The 25,354-nt window shown below is 46.5% G+C and overlaps 1 protein-coding gene and 1 long non-coding RNA gene across 2 annotated transcripts; one reads left to right on the top strand and one right to left on the bottom strand.

Moving 5' to 3' along the window:
* Positions 1–16,231: 16,231 nt before the first annotated feature.
* LOC148656756 (uncharacterized) lies at positions 16,232–22,040 on the bottom strand. The gene is made up of 2 exons (XR_015940813.1): positions 21,900–22,040; positions 16,232–20,032 (listed from the first exon to the last, which is right to left on the bottom strand). It is a non-coding gene; the product is annotated as an uncharacterized LOC148656756 (long non-coding RNA).
* On the top strand, positions 17,728–23,873 carry LOC148656755 (lectin-like). Its single transcript, XM_088642595.1, has 6 exons — positions 17,728–17,789; positions 18,357–18,428; positions 18,689–18,822; positions 19,726–19,866; positions 21,308–21,419; positions 21,967–23,873. Exons 2-6 carry the CDS (start codon positions 18,371–18,373, stop codon positions 22,065–22,067), a joined length of 546 nt encoding a protein of 181 aa, XP_088498721.1. The 5' UTR covers positions 17,728–17,789; positions 18,357–18,370; the 3' UTR covers positions 22,068–23,873.
* Positions 23,874–25,354: the final 1,481 nt, after the last annotated feature.

Here is a 25,354-nt window from a genome sequence, read left to right as displayed (position 1 = left end):
AACACAACCTTAAAATAGACAGATAACTGCATTGTCCTGACATAACTGTCCCTGTTTAGGAAACTTTAGACTGGTCACCAATGAGAGGAAACCAGAAACTGTCCTAGAGCACAATATTGCCAGAGTTTTAATTTAATATTATTAATGATAATTGTAGTTACCCTTCAGATTTATCAACCTAGGCCAACTCTGAAATTCTTGTGAGATTCTCTTGGAAAAAACAATAGCAGGGAGAAAATAATCTACATGTTATTATTTTACTTATTGCTTAATGCAGTTATAATGCACTATTAGTGAAGTAAATGAAAAAAGTAGTACTGCAGTATTTTGTCTACAGGACTGCTATGGTAATATGAACTTTCATCTCTCTGTCACTCCTCAGCCATTATTTGAAATGAGACTTCTGCCCCACGCATACTGTAGTATCAGCTGCTCTAGTGAACAATAACAGCACTGCTAAATGAAGCTTTCTAATCCAAACAAAATCTGAGCCCTGAGGGGCTTGAGGTCAGACAGCAACAGTGAATCTGCCTGTGAGCCTGGTGTTGTTCTCAGCTGGGAGAGTCACGCCAAATAACCTCTAATACACTGTTCCTCTATCAACGTCATTAGGATCCGACTGAACTACTGAGAGTCACCTTGCCTTGAGAGCTTCAAGCAGGTATCTCCTGACAGACACCTTGTCTTCAGAGCTCTGAGCAGGTGCAGTATCTTCTGACAGACACCTCGTCTTCAAAGCTCTGAGAAGGTGCAGTATCTCCTGACAGACACCTCGTCTTCAGAGCTCTGAGCAGATGCAGTATCTCCTGACAGACACCTTGTCTTCAGAGCTCTGAGTGGGTGCAGTATCTCCTGACAGTCACCTTGTCTTCAGAGCTCTGAGCAGGTGCAGTATCTCCTGATGGGCACCTTGTCTTCAGAGCTCTGAGCAGGTGCAGTATCTCCTGACAGACACCTTGTCTTCAGAGTTCTGAGAAGGTGCAGTATCTCCTGACAGACACCTTGTCTTCAGAGCTCTGAGCAGGTACAGTATCTCCTGACAGACACCTCGTCTTCAGAGCTCTGAGCAGATGCAGTATCTCCTGACAGACACCTTGTCTTCAGAGCTCTGAGTGGGTGCAGTATCTCCTGACAGTCACCCTGTCTTCAGAGCTCTGAGCAGATGCAGTATCTCCTGACAGTCACCTTGTCTTCAGAGCTCTGAGCAGGTGCAGTATCTCCTGATGGGCACCTTGTCTTCAGAGCTCTGAGCAGGTGCAGTATCTCCTGACAGACACCTTGTCTTCAGAGTTCTGAGCAGGTGCAGTATCTCCTGACAGACACCTTGTCTTCAGAGCTCTGAGCAGGTGCAGTATCTCCTGACAGACACCTTGTCTTCAGAGCTCTGAGCAGGAGCAGTATCTCCTGACAGACACCTTGTCTTCAGAGCTCTGAGCAGGTGCAGTATCTCCTGACAGACACCTTGTCTTCAGAGCTCTGAGCAGGTATCTGCAGACAGAACGAGTGCAGCAGGGATCCTGAAGTCTTCTTTGTGTTGGCGCTATTTCAGCCTGAAATTGAAGGTGCAAGCGCAACTGACAATCCTTGGAGTCTAATGATGGTGAAGGAACTGTGGAAGGAGAACAGAAAGGCCCAACAAAAGCTTTTAAACATGTCTTTTTTTTACCTCTCTATAAATCCATCTCCCTCTCTCCAGTGCTCTCCAGAAGTCTAAAACTAGGATTTGCACGAACCTTCCTAATAATCATTTGTTTTGGAAAGGCATGACTTATTTTTATTCAAATCAATTCAGTTCCTACCCCCGGGGACCAAGTCAAGATGTGCAGAGGGCTGAACCTCGTTCTTTTCAACAAGGGAAGTACTGGGACCATTCAGTGACATGTGCCTCTCGTTGATCAGGCATTGCTCAGAAGAGAGCCATGAACATCCTATCAATCTATCAGTGCTTGGAGTCTGTAGTCCAAAGACAAAGCCAGATCGGAATAGGAATTGGACAACATGACACGGCTTCAGGCTCTCTGTTCTTGTTACTTCCTCCTATCCTCTCCTGTAGCGTCTGTCTCCTCCCAGGTGCAGGACCTCTGTCCCAGACCCCTCCTTAATCACTCCCACGATTATCAGCGGGATCAGCCCAGCGCCTCAAGAGCCGGATCTGTCACAAACCTGCAATGGAGGAGACTGAAAGGGCAGAGGGGGACGTAGCCTAGGGGCAAAACAACTGACGCTTTTTAAGAACACTTTGGTATTTTCTTTGGCCGTGGTGAATCCAGAAAGCGTCACAGAGAGAAAAACAGTGTGAGTAATATGTTCAGGAATGCCGATCCACATGGTCCTTGCTCGTCAGCTGTAGCTGATACACAGGTTGGTTTTGTTATCTGGTGGTAATGAGCCAATGGTGACATTTAACTTTGGTTGGAGAAACGCTATGAAAGTATGCCACAGTCATCCATCTTGCATGAGATCAAAAACCAAAATGGGCCTCAGTTCGCAGTGCGGCTCTGGAAATAAGTAATAGGGTGACGAGTCGAAGGTAGTCAACACTAACCATGAGTGCACTGTGACAGGGGAGGACAGCCCTGGTCCTGGAGAGCCCTGGCTTGCGAACTTTCTAAACTCTTGTCAGTAAAGTGAATCGAATGATCCAGTTAAATCAGGACCTCGAGGGTGACAAGACCTCGGTGGTCTGCTGTCTCTGGCCTGCTCCACTGAGCAGACCACCTGGGGCTCAGAGTGAGTGTAGACGTCAGTGACAGTCCTGTGAAACCACCCTGACTGTGGCTCTGCAGTATCGGGGGTTTCCAGCGCAGTAAATGGACTAGTAAGCTGTAGTAATTGCTGCTGCTCTAAAATCACTAGGATTAACAACAGCCAAGAACTAAGGGTATTGAAAGGATTATTGAATATTTCAAGTGCTGATAATTTGGCACAACCCTGCTGTTACAAGTGCAGCTGGCCCTAATGAACTCCCATTACCCAATAACCACACCACACCCCTTCCCTCAGTACTTTAACCCTCTGCTCACCGTGTTCACTGCTCGGTATTAGGAATCTTCCCGCCTCCTGAGCTCTCGTTACCGGCACCCTCCGACACCTTGTTCTCTCGGACCTCGCCTGTAGGACCCCTTTCCAGCTTGTACCTTCCCACCCTTCTCCCGTCTCGCCCTGCTCAGATTCGTTTGCCTAGCTCTCCTCTCTGGACTCGCCTGCGCCTGCTCTCCTGCCTCGCCCTTCTCGGACTCGTTCACCCCAGGGTTCGTAATACTCGACCGTAACAGCCGTGGCCTGAGGACGAGGGGCTGGGACCCCTGCAGAGTGAGGAGCGAGGCGGAGCCGGGGGGCAGGAGGCATATACAAGAGGAATGTGAGGGAGACAAGGGGATCACGTTCAGTATAAATGATGTATAAGGGAGGAAATGACATCATGACTGATTGCAGATTGCAGGCAGCTGAGGCTGATTGAACTTGGCTGCTGTCATCCCTCCCAGTTACAATAATGACAAAATAATGGCATATAAACTCTGTATGATTTTGTTTCAGGTGCAGAAGGCTTTATACTGTACAAACAATTCAGTATCCATACATCAGTAATTTCAAGACCCATGCATCGTACCCCCGTCAATAACACCCGTATGGCAAAAAGGCTTCGAAAACTTCGAAACCCCTCAACCACCATCCAATTAACAGACACCTGATGAGCCTATTTACGCGTGATCGAGCCCATGTTCTGTATTATTCAAAGATCTCATTGAGCTGTTTCCTAAAAATAAACAGGGTGTCAGTGTCAACCTCATGGCTGGGCAGCTGGTTCCATACCCCCACCCCCCTTAGTGTAAAGATAAGGAAATAAGGGAGGGCAGGTTTCTCTAACCTCAGGGGTTTTCGTGGGGAAGCGTCCTCTTAAAAGTGTCAGGGAGTGTTAGACAAAGACATTTCCAGGCCAGAGTGTCACAAAACAGAGTGTTTGTGAGATTTAGAGAGGTTAGGTGATTGATTATGTGAGAGCGTGACAGTATCACTGGAACCACGTCTGTGTGCACTCTACAATTAGTAATCAAATCACACATTAATTTAGTGCAAATCATGGTCATTTTCAAAGCAGCAAGGAAAGAGCTTCATCTGATGATACACACATACTGCTTTGCTCGGCCTCTTCCACACATTTTTACACAAACTAAATCCCCTCAGTCCACTCCATCACCCACAACTGCGACCTACAGATACACAAAGAAAAGTCTTCGGAAGCTGTTTTTGGCGCCCTCTAGTGTTCGACTCGAGGCCATTGCAGCCCTGCGCCCATGGCACTCAAACGAGACGTCACCCAAGATTCTGATTTCCTGGAATCACTGACTACATGTTGGAAGTTAACTAATTAATCACAACAGTTAATTAAGTCCATGCTCCCAGCTGCACCACCAATTCAAAAATCCAGCGTCCCACAGTAATTTGTCCTAGTCAAGAATATACATATGGTTGATGTGAGTTTCCTCCAGTTTTTGAACTGCCTGAGCTGGTACTAACTCACTTGGAAAACACTGCGAGGCCCATCTATCCTGTTGGCTAGGTAGCATTTAATTGATCTACTGGAAACTGGTATTTTGAAACTAAAGGAAGTGCATTTGCAACTGATCACCTGAGGCACTTCCTTACACAAAGGGTGGTGGGATTGTGGAGCAACACACCCAGTCAAGGTGTTAAAGCCGATACCCTGTTCTCTTTCAAAGAAAAGAGACGCTCCTTCACACAAAGGGTGGTGGGAGCATGGATCATGATACCCAGTCAAGGTGTTGAACCAATACCCTGGTTTCTTTAAAAACAGGAGGCACATCTTTACACAAAGGGTGGTGGGAATGTACAAAAAAAAGGTAGAATTAGATTTGCCCTGGAGCTTTGTGAAATAATTAATGGTTGTGTAACTTTAAAGTTAGAAAAACGTACTGTATATCTGTATATATATATATCGTATGAGGGCTGTAGTGGGTTTAAGAGCAATTGGTATGAATAATGTGGATGAAAATTATTTAACTCTTGACAACCTCCATCCAAAAGTGCAGGGAAAGACATCTAATTCCTCTTCTGATCCAGATGTGCTGAATTCTGGCTCACATTGACTTCATATATGCCAGAAAAACACAAGTCAGGTTGAGTCAGTTGAGTCAGGTCTGCCCCCCTGCAATGTGGGGAGTTCAGTTCCTGTTTTGAAATCGTCAAGCCAGCAGCAACCAGCTCTACAGCAGCTCGAGCTGGTGACCCTCCTCGCTTTCTCCCTCTGGGCAAGAGCCAAGAGCCACTCCAGAATGACAAGAGCCTGCCGATTACTGCGCTTGCTGGCATTTGTCAAAGATGTCTTTAACGTTCCTGACACGGGTGAGGTATGTTAAGTAGATAATTCTCCAAAATCAAATGCAGATTAAAAATCTCTCTTTCTGTTGCCCGGAGGCTTGTTTCGCGCTGTTTATTTTATTCCGTGAGCTCATGGGTTCGACTCGTTCTGCCACTGTTGTCTGAGATCGCAGGGGCTCGGCGGCGGCTGTGCTGGGTCAGCACTGGGGTGGGAGACCCCTGAGGAAATCCGGGTCGCTGTTGTAAGTGGCGTTGGCAGACCAGCAGGTGGCGCTCTTCGTTTCCAAACTCTCCTTTTAGTGAAGTACCCTGTCTCTCTGCTGAAGAGGTGCAGCAATTTCTCTGCTGACAACTGGAAGGACTTCAGTTTTTTCCCAAGCCCCTTTTTTTTAACTCTTCGGGGGGCTATCCTTTTTTCTCCTTTCCTGTGGATGCTTTGCTCTAGTGGACATGGTTTACAAGGTTCCTTTATTAGAAAAAAAACTACTGTTGATCAACTCTGCCTCTGTCCTGTTAGTGACAACCTGCTGGCAATGTTGCCAACTGAACGACTCAGCAGTCTGCAAAGGTGCCGGAACCCTACTCCCCACACAGGTCCCCCAGTGCCGCCAGCTCACTCACACACTGCAGAGAATCCCCATGATGAGAGAATGAGCGCAGCTCACTTTGTTAGTAAAAGAACACAGCACACAAGACCTTCCTGCTCCAAGCACAGGAAGTGGCCTTTGCTATCTTATTTGGTTTACTGGTTAAATTAAGAATACCAAGTCCAAAATGATGTACAGTATCTGCAAAAACCAAGCTGAGCAGAGAGAAGTACCTATTTGTCACTCACCTAAAGAATGCTCCTTAGCTGAAACGTTGTGTCTCTTTTCCTTTCAGCATGGGGATAAAAGCCTTTGCCTGTTCCTTTGCAGCCTATGCATGCTGACACAGCTCCCTGCTTGTACCTATTTGTCTTCTCTTTATGACGGGAGACAAGGTTGCTTAGTGGAAACGTTCTTGCAGAACCGTATGTGGTGCAGCAGCCCCAGAGGTACAGGCGTTCTGCCAGGGTTTGGCCCGCTTTCAGGAAGAGCTGATGTTTGGGCTGCTCTGCAGCTCTGTGATGGTACAGCTCTGGGTGTTATCCCAGCCTGGGTTATGCCTGATTTGCCATGTGTGATGATGGAATTTCATGGAAATAAAGTGTGTTGTTTGAGAGTAGTGTTGGTTGGGTGTGGGCTTGGTTGGGTCTGTGTTCAGATCAGTAGGGACTATCAAGGAAGCAGCTGAATCCCTGGGATAAGATCGTGTTGCCTGGGATCCAGGTTTAATGCCAAGACGCAGGGCTTCTTGCAGAAGAAGGTTGGTGCTTGAACCTGGGGCAACGGGGGAGGGGAAAGACAAAAGGTCAGGGAAGCAGGAGCATACCTACTCCAATCTCTTCCTCGTGTTTCTGTTAAAAAATCCAGGACACAGCTCCAGTTTCCATACGACACTACGAGCAGTCTGTGTAAGTTCTGTTTTTGGAAAGTTCACTCCTGACATCAGTCCCCTCAGTAGATATCAACTTTAGAAATGCAGGTGGTACAAAAGATGACAACCATGACCTTGGAAGGGCAGTTTTAGGTAGACTCTTTTCTACTCTTGTAAATGACCGTTTTTGTTGTTCAAAAACTGTGCTAACACTGTGCTCTCTTACAGCTTCAAGCACTGATGAGCAGGGTTCTGCCAGGATTGTGCACCACCTACTGGCCACACATAGGAATGACAGGCTCTTATTCCCAGCACACCTCTCACACACCAAGGAAACATTCCAGGCAGAAATCCAAGGAAAACTGCATTTTCATGAATCAGTTGGATCTACTTCATATTCTATTGGATATTGGATTGGAAACAATATGCAATTTGGGAGATTTTTATAAAGAAAAACCACCAAGCATGTTGGTGACATGGTCAGTCTTGTTTGTAACTGACTCTTAAAGAAGTGTGTCGCCTGACAGGTGCACATCTACATTTAAAGCTCTTAAATTGCTCCTTGTAATGCAGTATTTTTGAAAATTGGTCAAATTAAAATAATCATTTGGGGACACATTCAGAAAAGTAAGTACGGACTATTATTTCTAAGTGCCAATGAATCCTTTAATAGGCACATTTATATGGAGTAGTAGAATCAGAAGTATAATAGAATCATTATTCTGTTGACATTCATTGCAAATGCTGGCAATGTGCCTGTAGATGAGCCAGATCTAAAAGTGTTGTAAGAGTTGCTTCACAATTTGATATCGAGATATTACTGCACCTCGTTGGAGAATTCACACCCATTTTGTGATGCTTGCACACTTTGAATATGCTAATCAAAACCTGAATGCTCCGGTTGAAGCCTACGAAGGGTAAGATAAGTTGGATAAGCAAATGGCAGTAAAAACTAAGGAGAAACACCTGAACTATGTTGATTGCAACAGTCTGCTGAATGCTCAGGCTCAAACACAAGAAAGTTACTGGACCAGCAACTAAAATCAGCTCCTGGTTTAGTGACTCCAGGACAAGAACATAAGAGAGCATTTCCAAATCACCCTCTCACACAGAATCCAAGCTCTGCAAGTCCAAACACACCCCGACCTCTTGTCCACCGTGAGGAAGAGGAAGAGCAAAGCCTGGAACAGAGAGGGCAGGGACCAAAGACAGCTTGGAAAGAGGCATGTGAGGACTCCTCCGGTAGGAGCACAGGACAGCACGAGAACTGGATCTCGGGCGAACCACTCAACCAGCTAAACAGACCCTCAACAAGAGTCACACCAGAGCACAGAAAGCACAACAAGATCACTTCCAAGCAGATAAAGAAGGGAATAAAAAGTGTCAGAAGAGATAAAAGGCAATTCATTGTCAACTTGGCGAACCCAGCCAATCTAGACATGTCAAGACTTGACATCTGACATCTTGACATCACTAGAGAGCTGGCAGGAAGTGTGGCCAGTGTGGCAGGAAGACACTGCCCCCTGACCGACCAGTCACAGATAAACACAGAAGAGCACTCGCCAAGCCAGAGGAGCAGCTCAGGAGATGGGAAGAACATTTCAGGGAGGTCTTAAACAGGCCGCCTATCACGAACCACACACGAGCACTTAAACATCACAGCATACCCACGAGCACCTCTCACCCGCGCACACACTAATTAATCAATTATCATTCCTCACGCTCTTCACTATTTATACCCACTCAGTCTCCGCTCACTACTGAGGTTCCCTCTTCCGAGCTCAACCCTCGCTTTATCTTTTTGGGAAAGAGCACTTTAAACCTAATCATCTTTGGGCTCTCGAAACCCTTCCTCAATCCCTTGACTACGGCATCACTTTCCGTTTTTAGGATTTGGTTCCTTTTAGAACTTTCCGGAACCCTTCCGGGACTTATCTACCACAGCCTCGCATGGGGTCCCAACCAACCGCTTCGCTGCTTCTCCTGACAACGATGGCGCCCAGAGATGATGGGGTACCCCCAGACCAGGCCGAGGCAGCAGACCTGCTGTATCAACTCTTCAAACAGGTATGGAAGGAGGAAGAAGTACCCAGAGTGGACTGTAGGTCATCCAGCAGAACTCTCCAGAAAAGGCAACAGCTACAGGGGCATTATGCTTTTATCTATGCCGAGGAAAGTCTAGAGCAGGATCATCCTAGAAAGGCTGTCAAAAGTTCTGGGTCAAGAACTGAGAGACCAGGCAGGATTCAGACAGGACAGGTCTTGCACCCATCACTTTGCTGTGGTCTTTCTCACTGTCAATTAGACCAGAGGGAGGAATACATCTGACAGCTGTGGACTTGCAGAAAGCCTTCGACAGCCTTGATCAAGCACCCTGTGGGAAATCATGGCATATCATGGAACTCTGGAGGAGTTGTAGCTTTACCTACAGTCATTTAGTAGAGTAGTTCTCAATGGACACTTGCCGACATCTTCATGGTGAAAACAGGAGTCAGACAGGGCTGCCTGCTGTCTCTGTTGCTACAAAGAACACAAGGGTTTAAGAAGAGCAGTGCTCAGACCCATGATCTCGATATTTGGTGGAAGCGAGTTTGGCAGCAATCACAAGTCTGCTCAGGTGAGTTTCTGCCAATTTTGCACACCGGCTTGGAGCAGGTTTTGCCCATTCTGCCGAATTTCTTCCTAAAAAACACTGTTCTCACATGATGATCTGAACACTTTCATTTTCTTCTTCATCATGAGGAGTAAAAACAGCAATGTGGAAGTCAAACCTGATCCCTCAGCAGGATCTGACCCAACTGCTGAGTTCAGCCCAGCTCCTGGCCCAGGAACACAAGACACTCACACAGTGTGTAGGGCCGGTGCCCTGGCTACTGGACATGAAGGACAGCTGGGTCTCACCCCAGGGTTCAGTGTTCAGTGTTTAGGCCGTGACAGATACCTACACACATATATAAAGTCCCACTTTATCTCTCATTTTTGGTAAGAGATCACCAATGTCAGAATCAATATCTCAGAAAAAAACTGAGATACTTTGAAGAGACAGAAGGGATAAGAGAATAGGAGGTTTTCACCACCGCTTGTGTAATGTTTTCTCATCTTCTACCATTGGAATCAAATATTTTTTAGTTGAAGATCCTTTAGGATAAATAGAAGCAAGTTGCCAGTTTTGGGATTAAAATTATCACACTGTTTATTTTATTGTTATTTCATTTGGTTCTGCAGTCTTCTGTCCCTCTCATTACGTACCAGCTCTTTCAGTGTGAGAGAGTTAGAAAAATTCTGTAGTCTTCTATGCTATTAAAAAAGTCTGTGTAGTTACATTTGCAGTCAGATTGCCCTATAAACACAAGTCTTTTCTCTACTCTTCAGCCAGGTGTTAATCTCCTCTTGTGTCCTGGACTGCAATGATCCTGAGCATATTGTCCTAGACACAGACATGTGACCACACCAGACTCCCCTCAGGCCCAGGCACTGGGTGCAGATGTTTGCAGGGTGAATTATGTGTAAAGGAGCTGTGTGACACTGGGTGCATATGTGATATCTGTGATAAACATCAAGTGTTTCTTGTGGGTTTATGGCTGTTTTGCAAGAATTGCAACAAAGTTTCCAGTTAGAGGTTAGAGTCAGTCACTTGCCCACACAGATACCCCCATCTCATCTCATCTCAGTCCTACTGACACCCTCCCCCATCCAGAGAAGCTGTGAACTGAGAGCTGCTTCTTTCTAGCACACAAGAATTATTCAAGTGGACATAAAACTAAGATAGTGTATACATAAGGAGAGCATGTTGATCCCATCAATACTTTTAGTAGCTGAAATTCAATTTATCTTTGGAAGAGATGAGAACATATTGATACAAAAGAGGGGGGTTGCGAAAATAATGAGTATTAGGGATCGACCGAGCAGTTTAGTCAATAAGTAAAATAAATAAGTTTAACCCCCTAACTTGTAAGTGACTTCTCCAGATTATACCCGATTGGTTGGCATAACTAGAGGCACGTGAATTCTTTGTTCTCTGGCACAGCTGTGGTGAAAAGAGTAATAACCCAGGCACACTCGGTTAAACAAGTATTTATTAACAATCACAGTGACACAAACTACGCTACGCACAGCAAAAATACCACGCACAAGTTACTATATTTACAGTATGTACAGACAAGGCGTTCCAGAGGCCTAACGTTCTAGTCACCCAGAAGACACCAGGCTGCTTCCTAGCATTCGACTCTTAAATAAAGCCTACAGAGAATAAAATAAGAGATAAGCTGCCTTCTAACCTGCAGTTAAATCCCTCTCTTTCCACAAACCCGGAAACAACAAAATAAAGGGGAGCTTATCTCTCTATTCTAAAAATGCACTCACAAGCAGGAAAAGCTGTCTTTAACCGAGATATTTTTATTCAGGCAACCCAGGTTCCCTAAGAACACAGAACAGCACGCTCTCTCTAGCAAGGCTGGAACACTGAGCTGTAGTCGGGTTTTGTCTGGATGATCATGAAGTAAGGGCTCTCGCCTGGCACAAGCTTCAAGTTTCAGCTCCTCCAGACTCCCCTCTCTCTCTTCTCTTCTTCTCCTCTCCAGATCTAAACTTATTGTTAGAAAATATTAGTGAGGCAGAAAAACCAGGGCAATCCCCAGAGGCGTAGTCGAAATAACAGTCCGAGGTCCGAAAGAAGAAGGTTAACAAACCAGTGCAAAAGTACAAAACCAGAAGTGGAGCCGGAAGCCGAGAATCAAAACCAGAACGAGAACCAAAGTACCAAAACCAAAACCGGGAGACGTAGTCGGAGAACAAACCAGGGTCAGGAAGCCAAAAACCAAGTAGTAAGTAATAGTGAAAAGCCGAAGTAGCTCTAACCATGAAAACCCCAATACTGAGCCCAGGGGAGAGTGTGAAGGGCTGGGGTAAATGGTCTAACTGGGAACCGTGCTGGAATGCGAGGTGGAATGACGAGTCCTCCGGGGGTGTGGCGCAACACTTATACAGCGTGTTTCTGGACTGCTGATAGACACTAAATCATTTACCCACAACGTAATTAACTAGGCCAACTAGCTATATGATTGCTTTGATCACTGCATCTCAGCAAACATCCCCTCCGCTTGGCAGCTGGAAACCTAATCCATCCAGGTCCTTTCATCCTGGGGTAAACAGGCAGGTCACTGGATTGATGCTTAACCAGGTTCCATGAACAGCTCCTGCAAGAAAGGCCGAATCACCGCAGACAGTTTTGGTCTGCCCAGCCCAAAAGCAGGCCTGGTTTTCTTCAGCAGCACTGGGTGGCCAGCAGTGATGCTGCTCTGGCCCAAATCAATGCCCACTGTCTCGTGTTGGCCCTGCATTGTGAGCTCCCACATGAGTTCAGATGAGCGCTGTTGAATGCCGTGAAAAACGTGCATGGGAGACATGGCAGTGCATAATTATAGTGATAACGTTCTGTGTCAATGCCGTTGTACAATTCGAGGAAAACGCTGCACAAATATGAAATCTACTTCTGTACGAGCACCTCTCACCCGCGCACGCACTAATTAATCAATTATCATTCCTCAGGCTCTTCACTATTTATACCCACTCAGTCTCCGCTCACTACTGAGGTTCCCTCTTCCGAGCTCAACCCTCGCTTTACCTTTTTGGGAAAGAGCACTTTAAACCTAATCGTCTTTGGGCTCTCGAAACCCTTCCTCAATCCCTTGACTACGGCATCACTTTCCGTTTTTAGGATTTGGTTCCTAAACTTTCCGGAACTTTTCCGGGACTTATCTACCACAGCCTCGCATGGGGTCCCAACCAGCCGCTTCGCTGCTTCTCCTGACAACGATGGCGCCCAGAGATGATGGGGTACCCCCAGACCAGGCCGAGGCAGCAGACCTGCTGTATCAACTCTTCGAACAGGTATGGAAGGAGGAAGAAGTACCCAGAGTGGACTGTAGGTCATCCAGCAGAACTCTCCAGAAAAGGCAACAGCTACAGGGGCATTATGCTTTTATCTGGGCCGAGGAAAGTCTAGAGCAGGATCATCCTAGAAAGGCTGTCAAAAGTTCTGGGTCAAGAACTGAGAGACCAGGCAGGATTCAGACAGGACAGGTCTTGCATCCATCACTTTGCTGTGGTCTTTCTCACTGTCAATTAGACCAGAAGGAGGAATACATCTGACAGCTGTGGACTTGCAGAAAGCCTTCGACAGCCTTGATCAAGCACCCTGTGGGAAATCATGGCATATCATGGAACTCTGGAGGAGTTGTAGCTTTACCTACAGTCATTTAGAAGAGTTGTTCTCAATGGACACATGCCGACATCTTCATGGTGAAAACAGGAGTCAGACAGGGCTGCCTGCTGTCTCTGTTGCTACAAAGAACACAAGGGTTTAAGAAGAGCAGTGCTCAGACCCATGATCTCGATATTTGGTGGAAGCGAGTTTGGCAGCAAACACAAGTCTGCTCAGGTGAGTTTCTGCCAATTTTGCACACCGGCTTGGAGCAGGTTTTGCCCATTCTGCCGAATTTCTTCCTAAAAAACACTGTTCTCACATGATGATCTGAACACTTTCATTTTCTTCTTCATCATGAGGAGTAAAAACAGCAATGTGGAAGTCAAACCTGATCCCTCAGCAGGATCTGACCCAACTGCTGAGTTCAGCCCAGCTCCTGGCCCAGGAACACAAGACACTCACACAGTGTGTAGGGCCGGTGCCCTGGCTACTGGACATGAAGGACAGCTGGGTCTCACCCCAGGGTTCAGTGTTCAGTGTTTAGGCCGTGACAGATACCTACACACGTATATAAAGTCCCACTTTATCTCTCATTTTTGGTAAGAGATCACCAATGTCAGAATCAATATCTCAGAAAAAAACTGAGATACTTTGAAGAGACAGAAGGGATAAGAGAATAGGAGGTTTTCACCACCGCTTGTGTAATGTTTTCTCATCTTCTACCATTGGAATCAAATATTTTTTAGTTGAAGATCCTTTAGGATAAATAGAAGCAAGTTGCCAGTTTTGGGATTAAAATTATCACACTGTTTATTTTATTGTTATTTCATTTGGTTCTGCAGTCTTCTGTCCCTCTCATTACGTACCAGCTCTTTCAGTGTGAGAGAGTTAGAAAAATTCTGTAGTCTTCTATGCTATTAAAAAAGTCTGTGTAGTTACATTTGCAGTCAGATTGCCCTATAAAGACAAGTCTTTTCTCTACTCTTCAGCCAGGTGTTAATCTCCTCTTGTGTCCTGGACTGCAATGATCCTGAGCATATTGTCCTAGACACAGACATGTGACCACACCAGACTCCCCTCAGGCCCAGGCACTGGGTGCAGATGTTTGCAGGGTGAATTATGTGTAAAGGAGCTGTGTGACACTGGGTGCATATGTGATATCTGTGATAAACATCAAGTGTTTCTTGTGGGTTTATGGCTGTTTTGCAAGAATTGCAACAAAGTTTCCAGTTAGAGGTTAGAGTCAGTCACTTGCCCACACAGATACCCCCATCTCATCTCATCTCAGTCCTACTGACACCCTCCCCCATCCAGAGAAGCTGTGAACTGAGAGCTGCTTCTTTCTAGCACACAAGAATTATTCAAGTGGACATAAAACTAAGATAGTGTATACATAAGGAGAGAATGTTGATCCCATCAATACTTTTAGTAGCTGAAATTCAATTTATCTTTGGAAGAGATGAGAACATATTGATACAAAAGAGGGGGGTTGCGAAAATAATGAGTATTAGGGATCGACCGAGCAGTTTAGTCAATAAGTAAAATAAATATGTTTAACCCCCTAACTTGTAAGTGACTTCTCCAGATTATACCCGATTGGTTGGCATAACTAGAGGCATGTGAATTCTTTGTTCTCTGGCACAGCTGTGGTGAAAAGAGTAATAACCCAGGCACACTCGGTTAAACAAGTATTTATTAACAATCACAGTGACACAAACTACGCTACGCACAACAAAAATACCACGCACAAGTTACTATATTTACAGTATGTACAGACAAGGCGTTCCAGAGGCCTAACGTTCTAGTCACCCAGAAGACCCCAGGCTGCTTCCTAGCATTCGACTCTTAAATAAAGCCTGCAGAGAATAAAATAAGAGATAAGCTGCCTTCTAACCTGCAGTTAAATCCCTCTCTTTCCACAAACCCGGAAACAACAAAATAAAGGGGAGATTATCTCTCTATTCTAAAAATGCACTCACAAGCAGGAAAAGCTGTCTTTAACCGAGATATTTTTATTCAGGCAACCCAGGTTCCCTGAGAACACAGAACAGCACGCTCTCTCTAGCAAGGCTGGAACACTGAGCTGTAGTCGGGTTTTGTCTGGATGATCATGAAGTAAGGGCTCTCTCCTGGCACAAGCTTCAAGTTTCAGCTCCTCCAGACTCCCCTCTCTCTCTTCTCTTCTTCTCCTCTCCAGATCTAAACTTATTGTTAGAAAATATTAGTGAGGCAGAAAAACCAGGGCAATCCCCAGAGGCGTAGTCGAAATAACAGTCCGAGGTCCGAAAGAAGAAGGTTAACAAACCAGTGCAAAAGTACAAAACCAGAAGTGGAGCCGGAAGCCGAGAATCAAAACCAGAACGAGAACCAAAGTACCAAAACCAAAACCGGGAGACGTAGTCGGAGAACAAACCAGGGTCAGGAAGCCAAAAACCAAGTAGTAAGTAATAGTGAAAAGCCGAAGTAGCTCTAACCATGAAAACCCCAATACTGAGCCCAGGGGAGAGTGTGAAGGGCTGGGGTAAATGGTCTAACTGGGAACCGTGCTGGAATGCGAGGTGGAATGACGAGTCCTCCGGGGGTGTGGCGCAACACTTATACAGCGTGTTTCTGGACTGCTGATAGACACTAAATCATTTACCCACAACGTAATTAACTAGGCCAACTAGCTATATGATTGCTTTGATCACTGCATCTCAGCAAACATCCCCTCCGCTTGGCAGCTGGAAACCTAATCCATCCAGGTCCTTTCATCCTGGGGTAAACAGGCAGGTCACTGGATTGATGCTTAACCAGGTTCCATGAACAGCTCCTGCAAGAAAGGCCGAATCACCGCAGACAGTTTTGGTCTGCCCAGCCCAAAAGCAGGCCTGGTTTTCTTCAGCAGCACTGGGTGGCCAGCAGTGATGCTGCTCTGGCCCAAATCAATGCCCACTGTCTCGTGTTGGCCCTGCATTGTGAGCTCCCACATGAGTTCAGATGAGCGCTGTTGAATGCCGTGAAAAACGTGCATGGGAGACATGGCAGTGCATAATTATAGTGATAACGTTCCGTGTCGATGCCATTGTACAATTCGAGGAAAACGCTGCACAAATATGAAATCTACTTCTGTAAATTATTACTCTTTACTCTCGCACAAAACTACTTGAACCAGAGAATCCTGTACTGACAGCAACTGGTACAAAGGGGGGTTATGAAAATGGTGAAAATCAGAGATTGACCAAGCAGTTTAGTCCACAAATAAAATATTTATTCATAACTCCCAGCTTGTAAGTGATTTCTCCAGAATATACCCGAGTGGTTGGTGTAATTAGAGGCACATGAATTCTTTCTCTGAAACAGCTTTGGTGAAAAGAGTAATAATCCAGGTGCACTTGGTTAAACAGATGTTTATTAATGATGACAGTGACACAAACTACACTACATAACATACAATGAGCTCTGGGTTCAACTGGGGTTGGGGTGGGCTCTGTGTGTAGTTTGTATGTTCTCCCTGTGTTCATGTGGGTATCCTTTGGGTGCTCCGGTTTCCTCCCACAGTCCAAAGAGATTCAGGCAGGTTAGCTGGCTTCTGGGAAAATATGCCCTGGGGTGTGTGTGTTTCTGGGTGCCCCGCAATGGACTGGCGTCCTGTCCAGGGTGTACCCCGCCTTGCACCTGGTGCTTGCCAGGATAGACTGTGGCTCCGCCGTGACCCTGAATTGGAAGCAGCACTTAGAAAATGGACGGGTTGCTTTTTGCAAAAGCTGTCAGAAATAAAGTATGTTGAAATGCAAAGTCTGTGAATTTCTGGCTCAGTCTTTCTCTTTAATCTCTGTCTAAAGAGACGCATAAAAACACGTTAAGCACCAAGTGTGAACTGTAGCAGTCTCCGTCCTGTGAGCTTCTTCCTTCTAGCACACAGGACTTCTTAACACAAACACAAACCTCAAACTTAGACACAGAAAAAAACATAGAACATAGAAAAGACAGATTGAAAAGAGTTCTGGACCACTTCCCTTAAGTGTGTGTGTTTATACTTCAGTGTTCATCAGTATTATTCTTGCTGCCTGTGGTATGATAGCGTATTGCTGAGCCCTATAACTGTTAGTAAAGCCCTCAGACTCTCAATGCACAGACACGAGAAGAAAATAATACTAAGCTTTTTATGTCCTTAAATTCTTGCCCTTTATCATGTACTTTTGTATCGCCTTCCTTGTCTTAAACTAGTTCCTCTTTATTTTGTTTTAATCTGTCTATGAAATGCTGGTTTCCAGTGTGCAGTTCCTCACTCTTGGGCCCAATCTGTGTGCAGGCAGGGGCACAGAGCAGCAGGATCGCTCCACAACAAATTCTCACAACTCATCCTCAACCTTCTTTTTTTTCTGACGTTTTCAGAGAAAATCTTGTCTTTTTCTGAATGTTGCGCGCTGTGGGGCAGAACACTCGAAACGGACCCCTCTTACTGCTAGCTGTGGAGCACACACAGCTCCCACAAACAGGAGTGAGTCTGTTCTTAGCGTGTGCACGTGAACCGCACGCGGACAGTGAGAGGTGTCAAAGCCACTCACACTCACAAGAGTGGACGTGACAAGCCGCATTGTGGAAAGCCAACGTGCCCAGAGGCACAAAGGACTCTGGGAACCCAGAGGGCAGCACTTTCCAGAACGTCGCCTTATAAGGCAGGTGAAAAACGCCAAACCCAGGAGCTATAAATGCTGCCGCCCCTGTCCGAGCCGAGCTCAGAGGTCCTGGCGACAGAGGGACAAGAACGGCTCGGACAGGAGGACGCCCGTCACTGCACTGGGTATGTATGAAACAGCTTCGCTTGCAGACTCCTCCGGTAGGTACTAACAGAAATCAGTGGGAGAGCTGGACACAGCACTCTCCTCGTTTAACAAGTGCTCTGCTTCAAACGACTCGAAAATAACTCTTGCATCTCAGCCTCTAAGCCCATGTGGTGGAGAAAACCGTGCAATTAATTGCCATGTGCTCTAGTTATCTAAGATGTGGTATCAAGAAACTGTCTGTTGAAGCACGGTACTAAATGTTATTCAAGCAGGGAGCTGCGTCAGGCGGCAAAGGAATAAGTAAAGGTTTATTCCATGTTGAAAAAAAAAGGCATCGATCCCAAAGAAGGCTGCACAGCAGGAACATTGTTTCCTTTCTTCTCTTTTCAGTTTGCCGTAAACCCTTACTTGTACTCAATGTTATGTCCAACTTTATTTCAAAAAGAAAAACCCTGAACGTTAAAGTCTGTATACACAAAATAAATGGAAGATGGCTTGTGTCTCTGTGTCTCTGTGTCCCATGAGGCTCATCTCCTGGGCATTCTGACTGGCATTTTGAGGGTTAATTCTCTTTCCTCCTGCAGTATCAACTCTGGAGATGAAGGCTGTGCTTCTGCTGTGTGTTCTGGGCGCAATAGCAGTGCTGTCTGCTGCAGGTAAGCCTCTTCATTTAGCACTCACAGCCCGGGTCTGTCCAGGCTGGCACAGTTCATTCTGCTTGGTTTCCACCACTCTGATTCGCCATGACACCTCAGCGCCTGTCTCTCCCCACGCGACTCTGCAGGTCTGCAGGGGGCTGGTCTTAGAGCTGTTCTTTTCTTGACAACACATTTTAAGGCTATTTGATTGATTGGTTGATTGGTTGATTGGTTGATTGGTTGATTGGTTGATTGATTGGCTCTGTCTCTACGTGAAGTTCCAGGACTCCGTGGCTGTAGCGGTGGTCTGTGTCCTCCACGATGCAATAAGGCTGGATTCAATGACTGGTTCAAAGTCGGCAAGAAATGTTTTAAGTTCTTTCACCAAATCAAACCATTTCTGGATGCAGAGGTAACAAATCTATAGGTCAATATAAATTAAGACCGTCTTTAAATATCGTAAACTTTCAAATGTTTCTAATCAACTGCCAAATATTTCTCCAAGAAATGCAGATTAGGTCATGCATTTTCAGGGCTCACTGCTCAGTGCCGTCAGGGAGAGCTGTGTCACTCCTCTCTCTGGTGTGGGAGCGCTGTCGGGGAGAGCTGTCACTCCTCTCTCTGGTGTGGGAGCGCTGTCGGGGAGAGCTGTGTCACTCCTCTCTCTGGTGTGGGAGCGCTGTCGGGGAGAGCTGTCACTCCTCTCTCTGGTGTGGGAGCGCTGTCGGGGAGAGCTGTGTCACTCCTCTCTCTGGTGTGGGAGCGCTGTCAGGGAGAGCTGTGTCACTCCTCTCTCTGGCGTGGGAGCTGTGTCAGGGAGAGCTGTGTCACTCCTCTCTCTGGCGTGGGAGCTGTGTCAGGGAGAGCTGTGTCACTCCTCTCTCTGGTGTGGGAGCGCTGTCAGGGAGAGCTGTGTCACTCCTCTCTCTGGCGTGGGAGCTGTGTCAGGGAGAGCTGTGTCACTCCTCTCTCTGGTGTGGGAGCTGTGTCGGGGAGAGCTGTGTCACTCCTCTCTCTGGTGTGGGAGCTGTGTCGGGGAGAGCTGTGTCACTCCTCTCTCTGGTGTGGGAGCGCTGTCGGGGAGAGCTGTGTCACTCCTCTCTCTGGTGTGGGAGCTGTGTCGGGGAGAGCTGTGTCACTCCTCTCTCTGGTGTGGGAGCTCTGTCAGGGAGAGCTGTGTCACTCCTCTCTCTGGTGTGGGAGCTCTGTCAGGGAGAGCTGTGTCACTCCTCTCTCTGGTGTGGGAGCTCTGCTGGTTGTCTGTGGCCTTTCGGGGGAGCCAGCCTGACCTCTGTCCCGTCCGCTGTTCCCCCAGATGTACTGCAGGAGCCTCTCCCCTCGAAGCCACCTGGCCTCCATCCACTCCCCAACCGAGAACGTGTTGATCTACCACCTGACCCTGAAGAAGAAGTGCAATTCTCCCGGCATCTGGTTAGGAGGTTTTCGTTTCCCAGGGGTGAGGAAAACCGCCGTGGGTATGTCAGGTTGCAATATCAGTTCGCAACACAATCTTTGGAATACAAGACTGCAGCCAGCACGTGTTGGATTGGAGAGCTCCACTGAGCCGCTGCTTCTGAGAGTGTCGACACGGGTTTTGGCCACTAGGTGGCGGCAAGGGGACACTGGGAGAGAGAAATGAGGGTAGAAAGTAACAGGAGGTGGTCAGAGGAAAAGAGGAATTGCAGACTTCCTGTGGTTTTGCAAACACTCAAAGAAAGAAATGAAAACTGGATGAACAAATGCTGTACAGATCCCCCCTCAGACACAAAAAAGAACTTAGAAACAATAAGGGAACTGAAAATGAATGCACATTTGAATGCAAAGCGCTAATCCACAGATGAGAACAGAGTAGCATTGCAGACTTCGATACAAAACTACAAATAACAGTTCTACTGTGAACTTATATCCATTAAAGCCACAATGTTTTAGTACAGACCCTCGGTGTAGTCAGTGCCCAAGAAGAAAGAAAGTGATCATGTGTTCATTTTCTGGGAAAGTTTATTTTCTTTGAAAATCTTTCGTGCTTCTTTTTACATTTTGTTTATTTCTTGACAGCTCATTTGTCAGCTTTAAAATCACAAGCAGTGTCATCACCCATTCGGTTACTAGATAAATACTGATTTAGTTCTGTTCACACTAAATGAAACGTTTGCTGTGATCACTGCAGTAGTACAGTATATCTATAGTAAATACTGTGACAGTGTGGTAAAGATACTGTAGATCACTGTGACACTGTAGTAGTCGATCTATAGTAGATTACTGTGACAGTGTGGTAAAGATACAGTAGATCACTGTGAAACTGTAGTATATCTATAGTAGATTACTGTATCACTGTGGTAAAGATTCAGTAGATCACTGTGAAACTGTAGTATATCTATAGTGATTACTGTGACAGTGTGGTAAAGATAGAGTAGATCACTGTCAAGCTGTAGTATATCTATAGTAGATTACTGTAACAGTGTGGTAAAGATAGTGAATCACTGCGACACTGTAGTATATCTGTAGTAATTACTGTGACAGTGTGGTAAAGATACAGTGGATCACTGCAACACTGTAGTATATCTGTAGTAGATTACCGTGACAGTGTGGTAAAGATACAGTGGATCACTGCAACACTGTAGTATATCTGTAGTAGATTACTGTGACAGTGTGGTAAAGATACAGTGGATCACTGTGACACTGTAGCAGATCTAAGGTCACAGAGAATATGGTAAAACCACAGGAAGAGCGCCGATGGTTCTGTAAAGCTACAGGAGGGGCTGGTAAATCTGCGACAGTGTGAAAACAGTTTAAGAGTGTGGAGTTATGATTAATGCAAGTGAAACCTGGGAAGCATGGATGCATGCTTTTAAAGAGTTAGTGCCTCTGACACAGAGACCGCTGTCCTTTTCCCTCAGTCCCTGAAGTATCTGTGGTTGGATGGGAGCAGATGGAATTACACCGCCTGGGCTCCAGGAGAGCCAAACAATTGTTCTGGAAATGAACACTGCCTTGAAATGAACTCTCACAGTGAGTGTGTCTCAGTATTCCGTCTGTACATGTCTCTGCTTGTCCAGAGTCAGTGTCCGTCTTTCCCAAAGCTTCTCTGTCTCTCTAAGTACGTCTTTTAATTCTGTCTGTGACAGGCCTGTGTCACTGCCTTTGTGTAAATCTGTCTCGTCATTCTGTTTCCCTCTGTCACTGTCTGTCTCTGACGTTCTGTAAATCCGTCACATTGTCCTCCCTGCCTTTGTCACTGTCTCTCTATCTCTCTGTCTTTCTGTATTGTGTCTGCATGTATATGCCCGTCTTTCTGTGTCTGCCTTTCTGCCCGTTTCTCTGTCTTTCTGTAAGTATGTCTAATTGGGTACCACTTTTTCATATACTGTAAAGTAATTACACTGATAGAATTCTGTCTAGAATAATATTTCCCATACACTCATAGGATCCTGTCTCTAATAATACTCTCTTATATTATAAGTGCAAAAGTTCAATTTGCATAATAGGTACCTTAGTTGTGTTCTGTCCTCATTGACTCCAATGGGCTGATTGACAATCTCTTTCTGTCTTCTTACAGGGGACAAGTGGAATGACCTTTATTGTACTTCACCCAGGCCTTTTGTCTGCCAGCTGTCCCTCACTCAGACGGAGACGGACGATCCCAGCAGTGCCCTGTAGTCCACTGGGGGCTAGGGCAGGCCAGGGTATCCCTGCAGGTTTAGGTTATATCATCTCCTCTTCCCTGCTCCCTCTCCATCCTTATAAACCACTCTGACGACAGCATCTCTCTACTTCCTCTGGGGAGGACACTCAGAGATCCAGGGGGGTGAGACGCCTGAGGTCCAGGACGGTAGGACACCTGAGGTCCAGGAGTCCAACTGCTCTGGCCAGTTCTGGCATACCCAGAGAGCTGATGTTCTTTAGCTCTTTAGTTACTCTGAATCTAGGAATTAAAACAGCTTGTTAACCAACTGACAGGCTTATTTGACATTCTGAAAAAAACAGGTGATGTGATTCCCTTCAGGTTTTTGAGAATAGTGTCAATCAATATTGCTGATTGGCTGTTTAGCCAGTGACACAGGATCTTCTGAATATTACTGGGCTCATCTGTGTGCCTGTGTCCCTTTCCTCCACTTATTTCATTTTTGTGCCCAAATATAATTCAATGCAATCCGTATGAAAATTAGGATGTCTTCAATGGTTCTCTTGCACTATAGTGTAAGCACCCTATGTTCACTACAAGGCGGCTCACTGGTCTGCTCAGTGGTGACTCTGCATCAGAGTGAGCTGTCTAACAGAGGAGCAGGGAGGCAGAGATGCTGTAAACTATCCTCATGCAGCCTCATCCCAACCCCAGCTTTTGGTTTTCTTTTACGTTCTGCTTTGCAACGCTTAGATCTGGAGCAGCCTGTTCTCTGCCTCGAGGCCTGTTCTCTGTCGGGAGTTTCCTGCAGAGCTCCATGGATGAAGGCAGAGCAGGCTATACTAAAGCACAGTGGAATCAGGGTAACATCTGATAGACACTGGAGTCAATACATGGTCCAGTCGAGGTAACAGTGGCAGTGAAGTCATAAAGGCACTGCAGTAAACCTCCATACCCGAGGATGAAGTCCTCTCTCTGAACCTGGGCTCATCATCATCATCATCATCATCATCGTGTCCAGTCTGCAGCCAACGGGGCATGTGCGGAGAAATCCTGCAGCTCAGCGTTCGGGATGCGACATGGCGCAGTACATGCAAATTTCCCACTTGTAGTTCAGATACTGAAATAAAATCCCCACTGCTACAGAGAAGATTAGAGAAGTGTTTAAGCAGAACCGAAAGGCTCTGGGTTGGCTATTATTAGTGGTGGGAGTGGCAGGCAGGGTAGAAGAGAGCTCAGCCCAGGGCGTCCCCAGCTGTGGTCCAGAGGGACCCAGCTCTCTGCTGGTTTGCATTCCAGCTGAGCCGCTGATGGCTGGAGCTCCCTCATGCGTGTCTGAAGCGAGCTGCTCTCTTCACTTGGGTCTGCCCTGGGCACGTGGGTTTTAAAAACAACCTCGTGTAACCAGCTCAAAGACATGTCCACAGTCCCTCCTGGGCTTGCCGCCCTGGTTGTGTTCGCACGAGCACCTCCGTGCGTGATCGGTGCGTGATGCACACCAGCAGGAGGCAGCGCACATGTCTCGGGTGCCATAGTGATGCCACCTGCAACAGCCTTTTCAGAGCCGAAAGCACATGTAAAAGCCAGCCTCGGGCAGAAGACACCAGGTCCAGGGCTGGCAAACCACGGGTTCGGATCATGTGAGTATTCTGGACTGCCTCTCTAGGGATCGGGTCAGGGAGCTCCCGGCTGTAATTCACTTTGCCCGCCAGGAGATGGCAGTATGGGTTCGTGAGCACAGTATTTCCAGCCATCGACTGTCAGGGAGAGGGCAGAGAGGAGGGCTACATTCTGTAATTCGTTTGCAACGCTTGTAACGCAAATAAAGCATTCTGAAGTGATCTGATTGACTTTCCGAAATCTTTCCACCCACATTCACACCCACCTTCATAGTTTCACTGACAGACCAGCTGCCGAGAATCTTGTAGGGCTGTGTGGTTCACGTGGCTATGGTCGCCCCCGCCGCTTCTGCTGGGGACTCGAACCCCGGGCTCCGGCGTCACTCAACAGGGACCCAGCCAGTTGAGCTAATTGATTGATTGATTGAGGTGCACTGATTGATGGATTGATTGATTGCAGTGCACTGATTGATTGGTTGAGGTGCACTGATTGTTGGGGTGATGACTGCTGGCACCTGTGTGTCTGCTGAAGGCTGCAGTCTTATAACAGGGGTTATAACAGTGAGAGGAGATGAGGATCTACCCGCTGTAGTGGAGATTGTGCCCTGGCTGGCTTTGCCCGTTTATCACATTAATAATATAATAACAATCCCTATGGTTTGCACTCTTTCGAAGACGTCTTGTGTTCTGTTGTTACACGTCAGCCCTGTACTGGAGATGGTATAATGCCTGTGTGACGATGCGGCGCTCGAGTCCCAGCGGCCGTGTGTCGCGAGACTGAGGTGCCCGAGCGCGTGGAGGATCCTTTGATCTCCTCCAGCGCGCGCCTCCTGTCTCGTTTGCTATTGTACATCTGAGTCTTTTCATTTCAGATGTGCTTATTTTAACCAAGACACATTGTGGAAGATAATTAAAGGCTCCTTGGTCGAAATATTGCGGGGGGTTTTTTTCTGCTGTTCGGTGTAGAACTGGACTATGGATCTAAATCCTGTCAAACCCTCAGATACATGCTGTATAGGACCATGTACTGTTCCGACCTGTTTTATTAGCAAGACGTTATTTACAGGACAGTAGGTCGTGTTGTATAAAAGCTTTTTGGGGGGGCTATTATTAACTAGGTAACCACGTACTGAAACCATTTAATGTTCAATATAATTAGCAGCAATAATAAATACGCTCTACGTTTACAGCATCTAATCAAAATGAATGTACGCTTATCTAAAACAGGGAAAAAACAACTCTGTCTTTCACAAAAAAATACCTTTAAAAGTTGAAAATTAGTTCGTCCTGTGTGTGATGTAATATACCGTAGAACAAATAGCCCTGTTCAGGCTCTAACATCTGCAAAGTGCTAAATTTGTCGAGAAAGAAACACCTTGTCACGACATATGTTCGCTCATCATCACGACGCGTGGAAGTTAATTGTGCGATCGCTTATAGCGGGCAGTATGCTGGAACTGGACTGGGAGAAATGCCACCCGAGTCTGCGATACTTCAAGCGAGCGCTCTTGTCTCGGATCTCAGTCCCGTCCGGTCCAGTCCCGGGTCTAGGTCCCCTTGTCCGCGTCGTGCGTGATGAGAACTGGAATAAAGAGCGTGGGCTGCTCGCTCCGTACAGACGGTAAATACCGAACCGCCTGCTCCTGCCCTAGGTCAGGCTGATTAAAAGCGACTTCTGGTTTTAAATGTCTGTAAAACACGGG

This window comes from Lepisosteus platostomus, chromosome 8 (genome assembly GCF_059453375.1).
Source record: "Lepisosteus platostomus isolate fLepPlt1 chromosome 8, fLepPlt1.hap1, whole genome shotgun sequence".
In the NCBI taxonomy this organism is placed as follows: Eukaryota; Metazoa; Chordata; class Actinopteri; order Semionotiformes; family Lepisosteidae; genus Lepisosteus; species Lepisosteus platostomus.
Note: the sequence above shows the minus strand (reverse complement) of the source record. Positions and strands in the feature narration are given on the sequence as shown.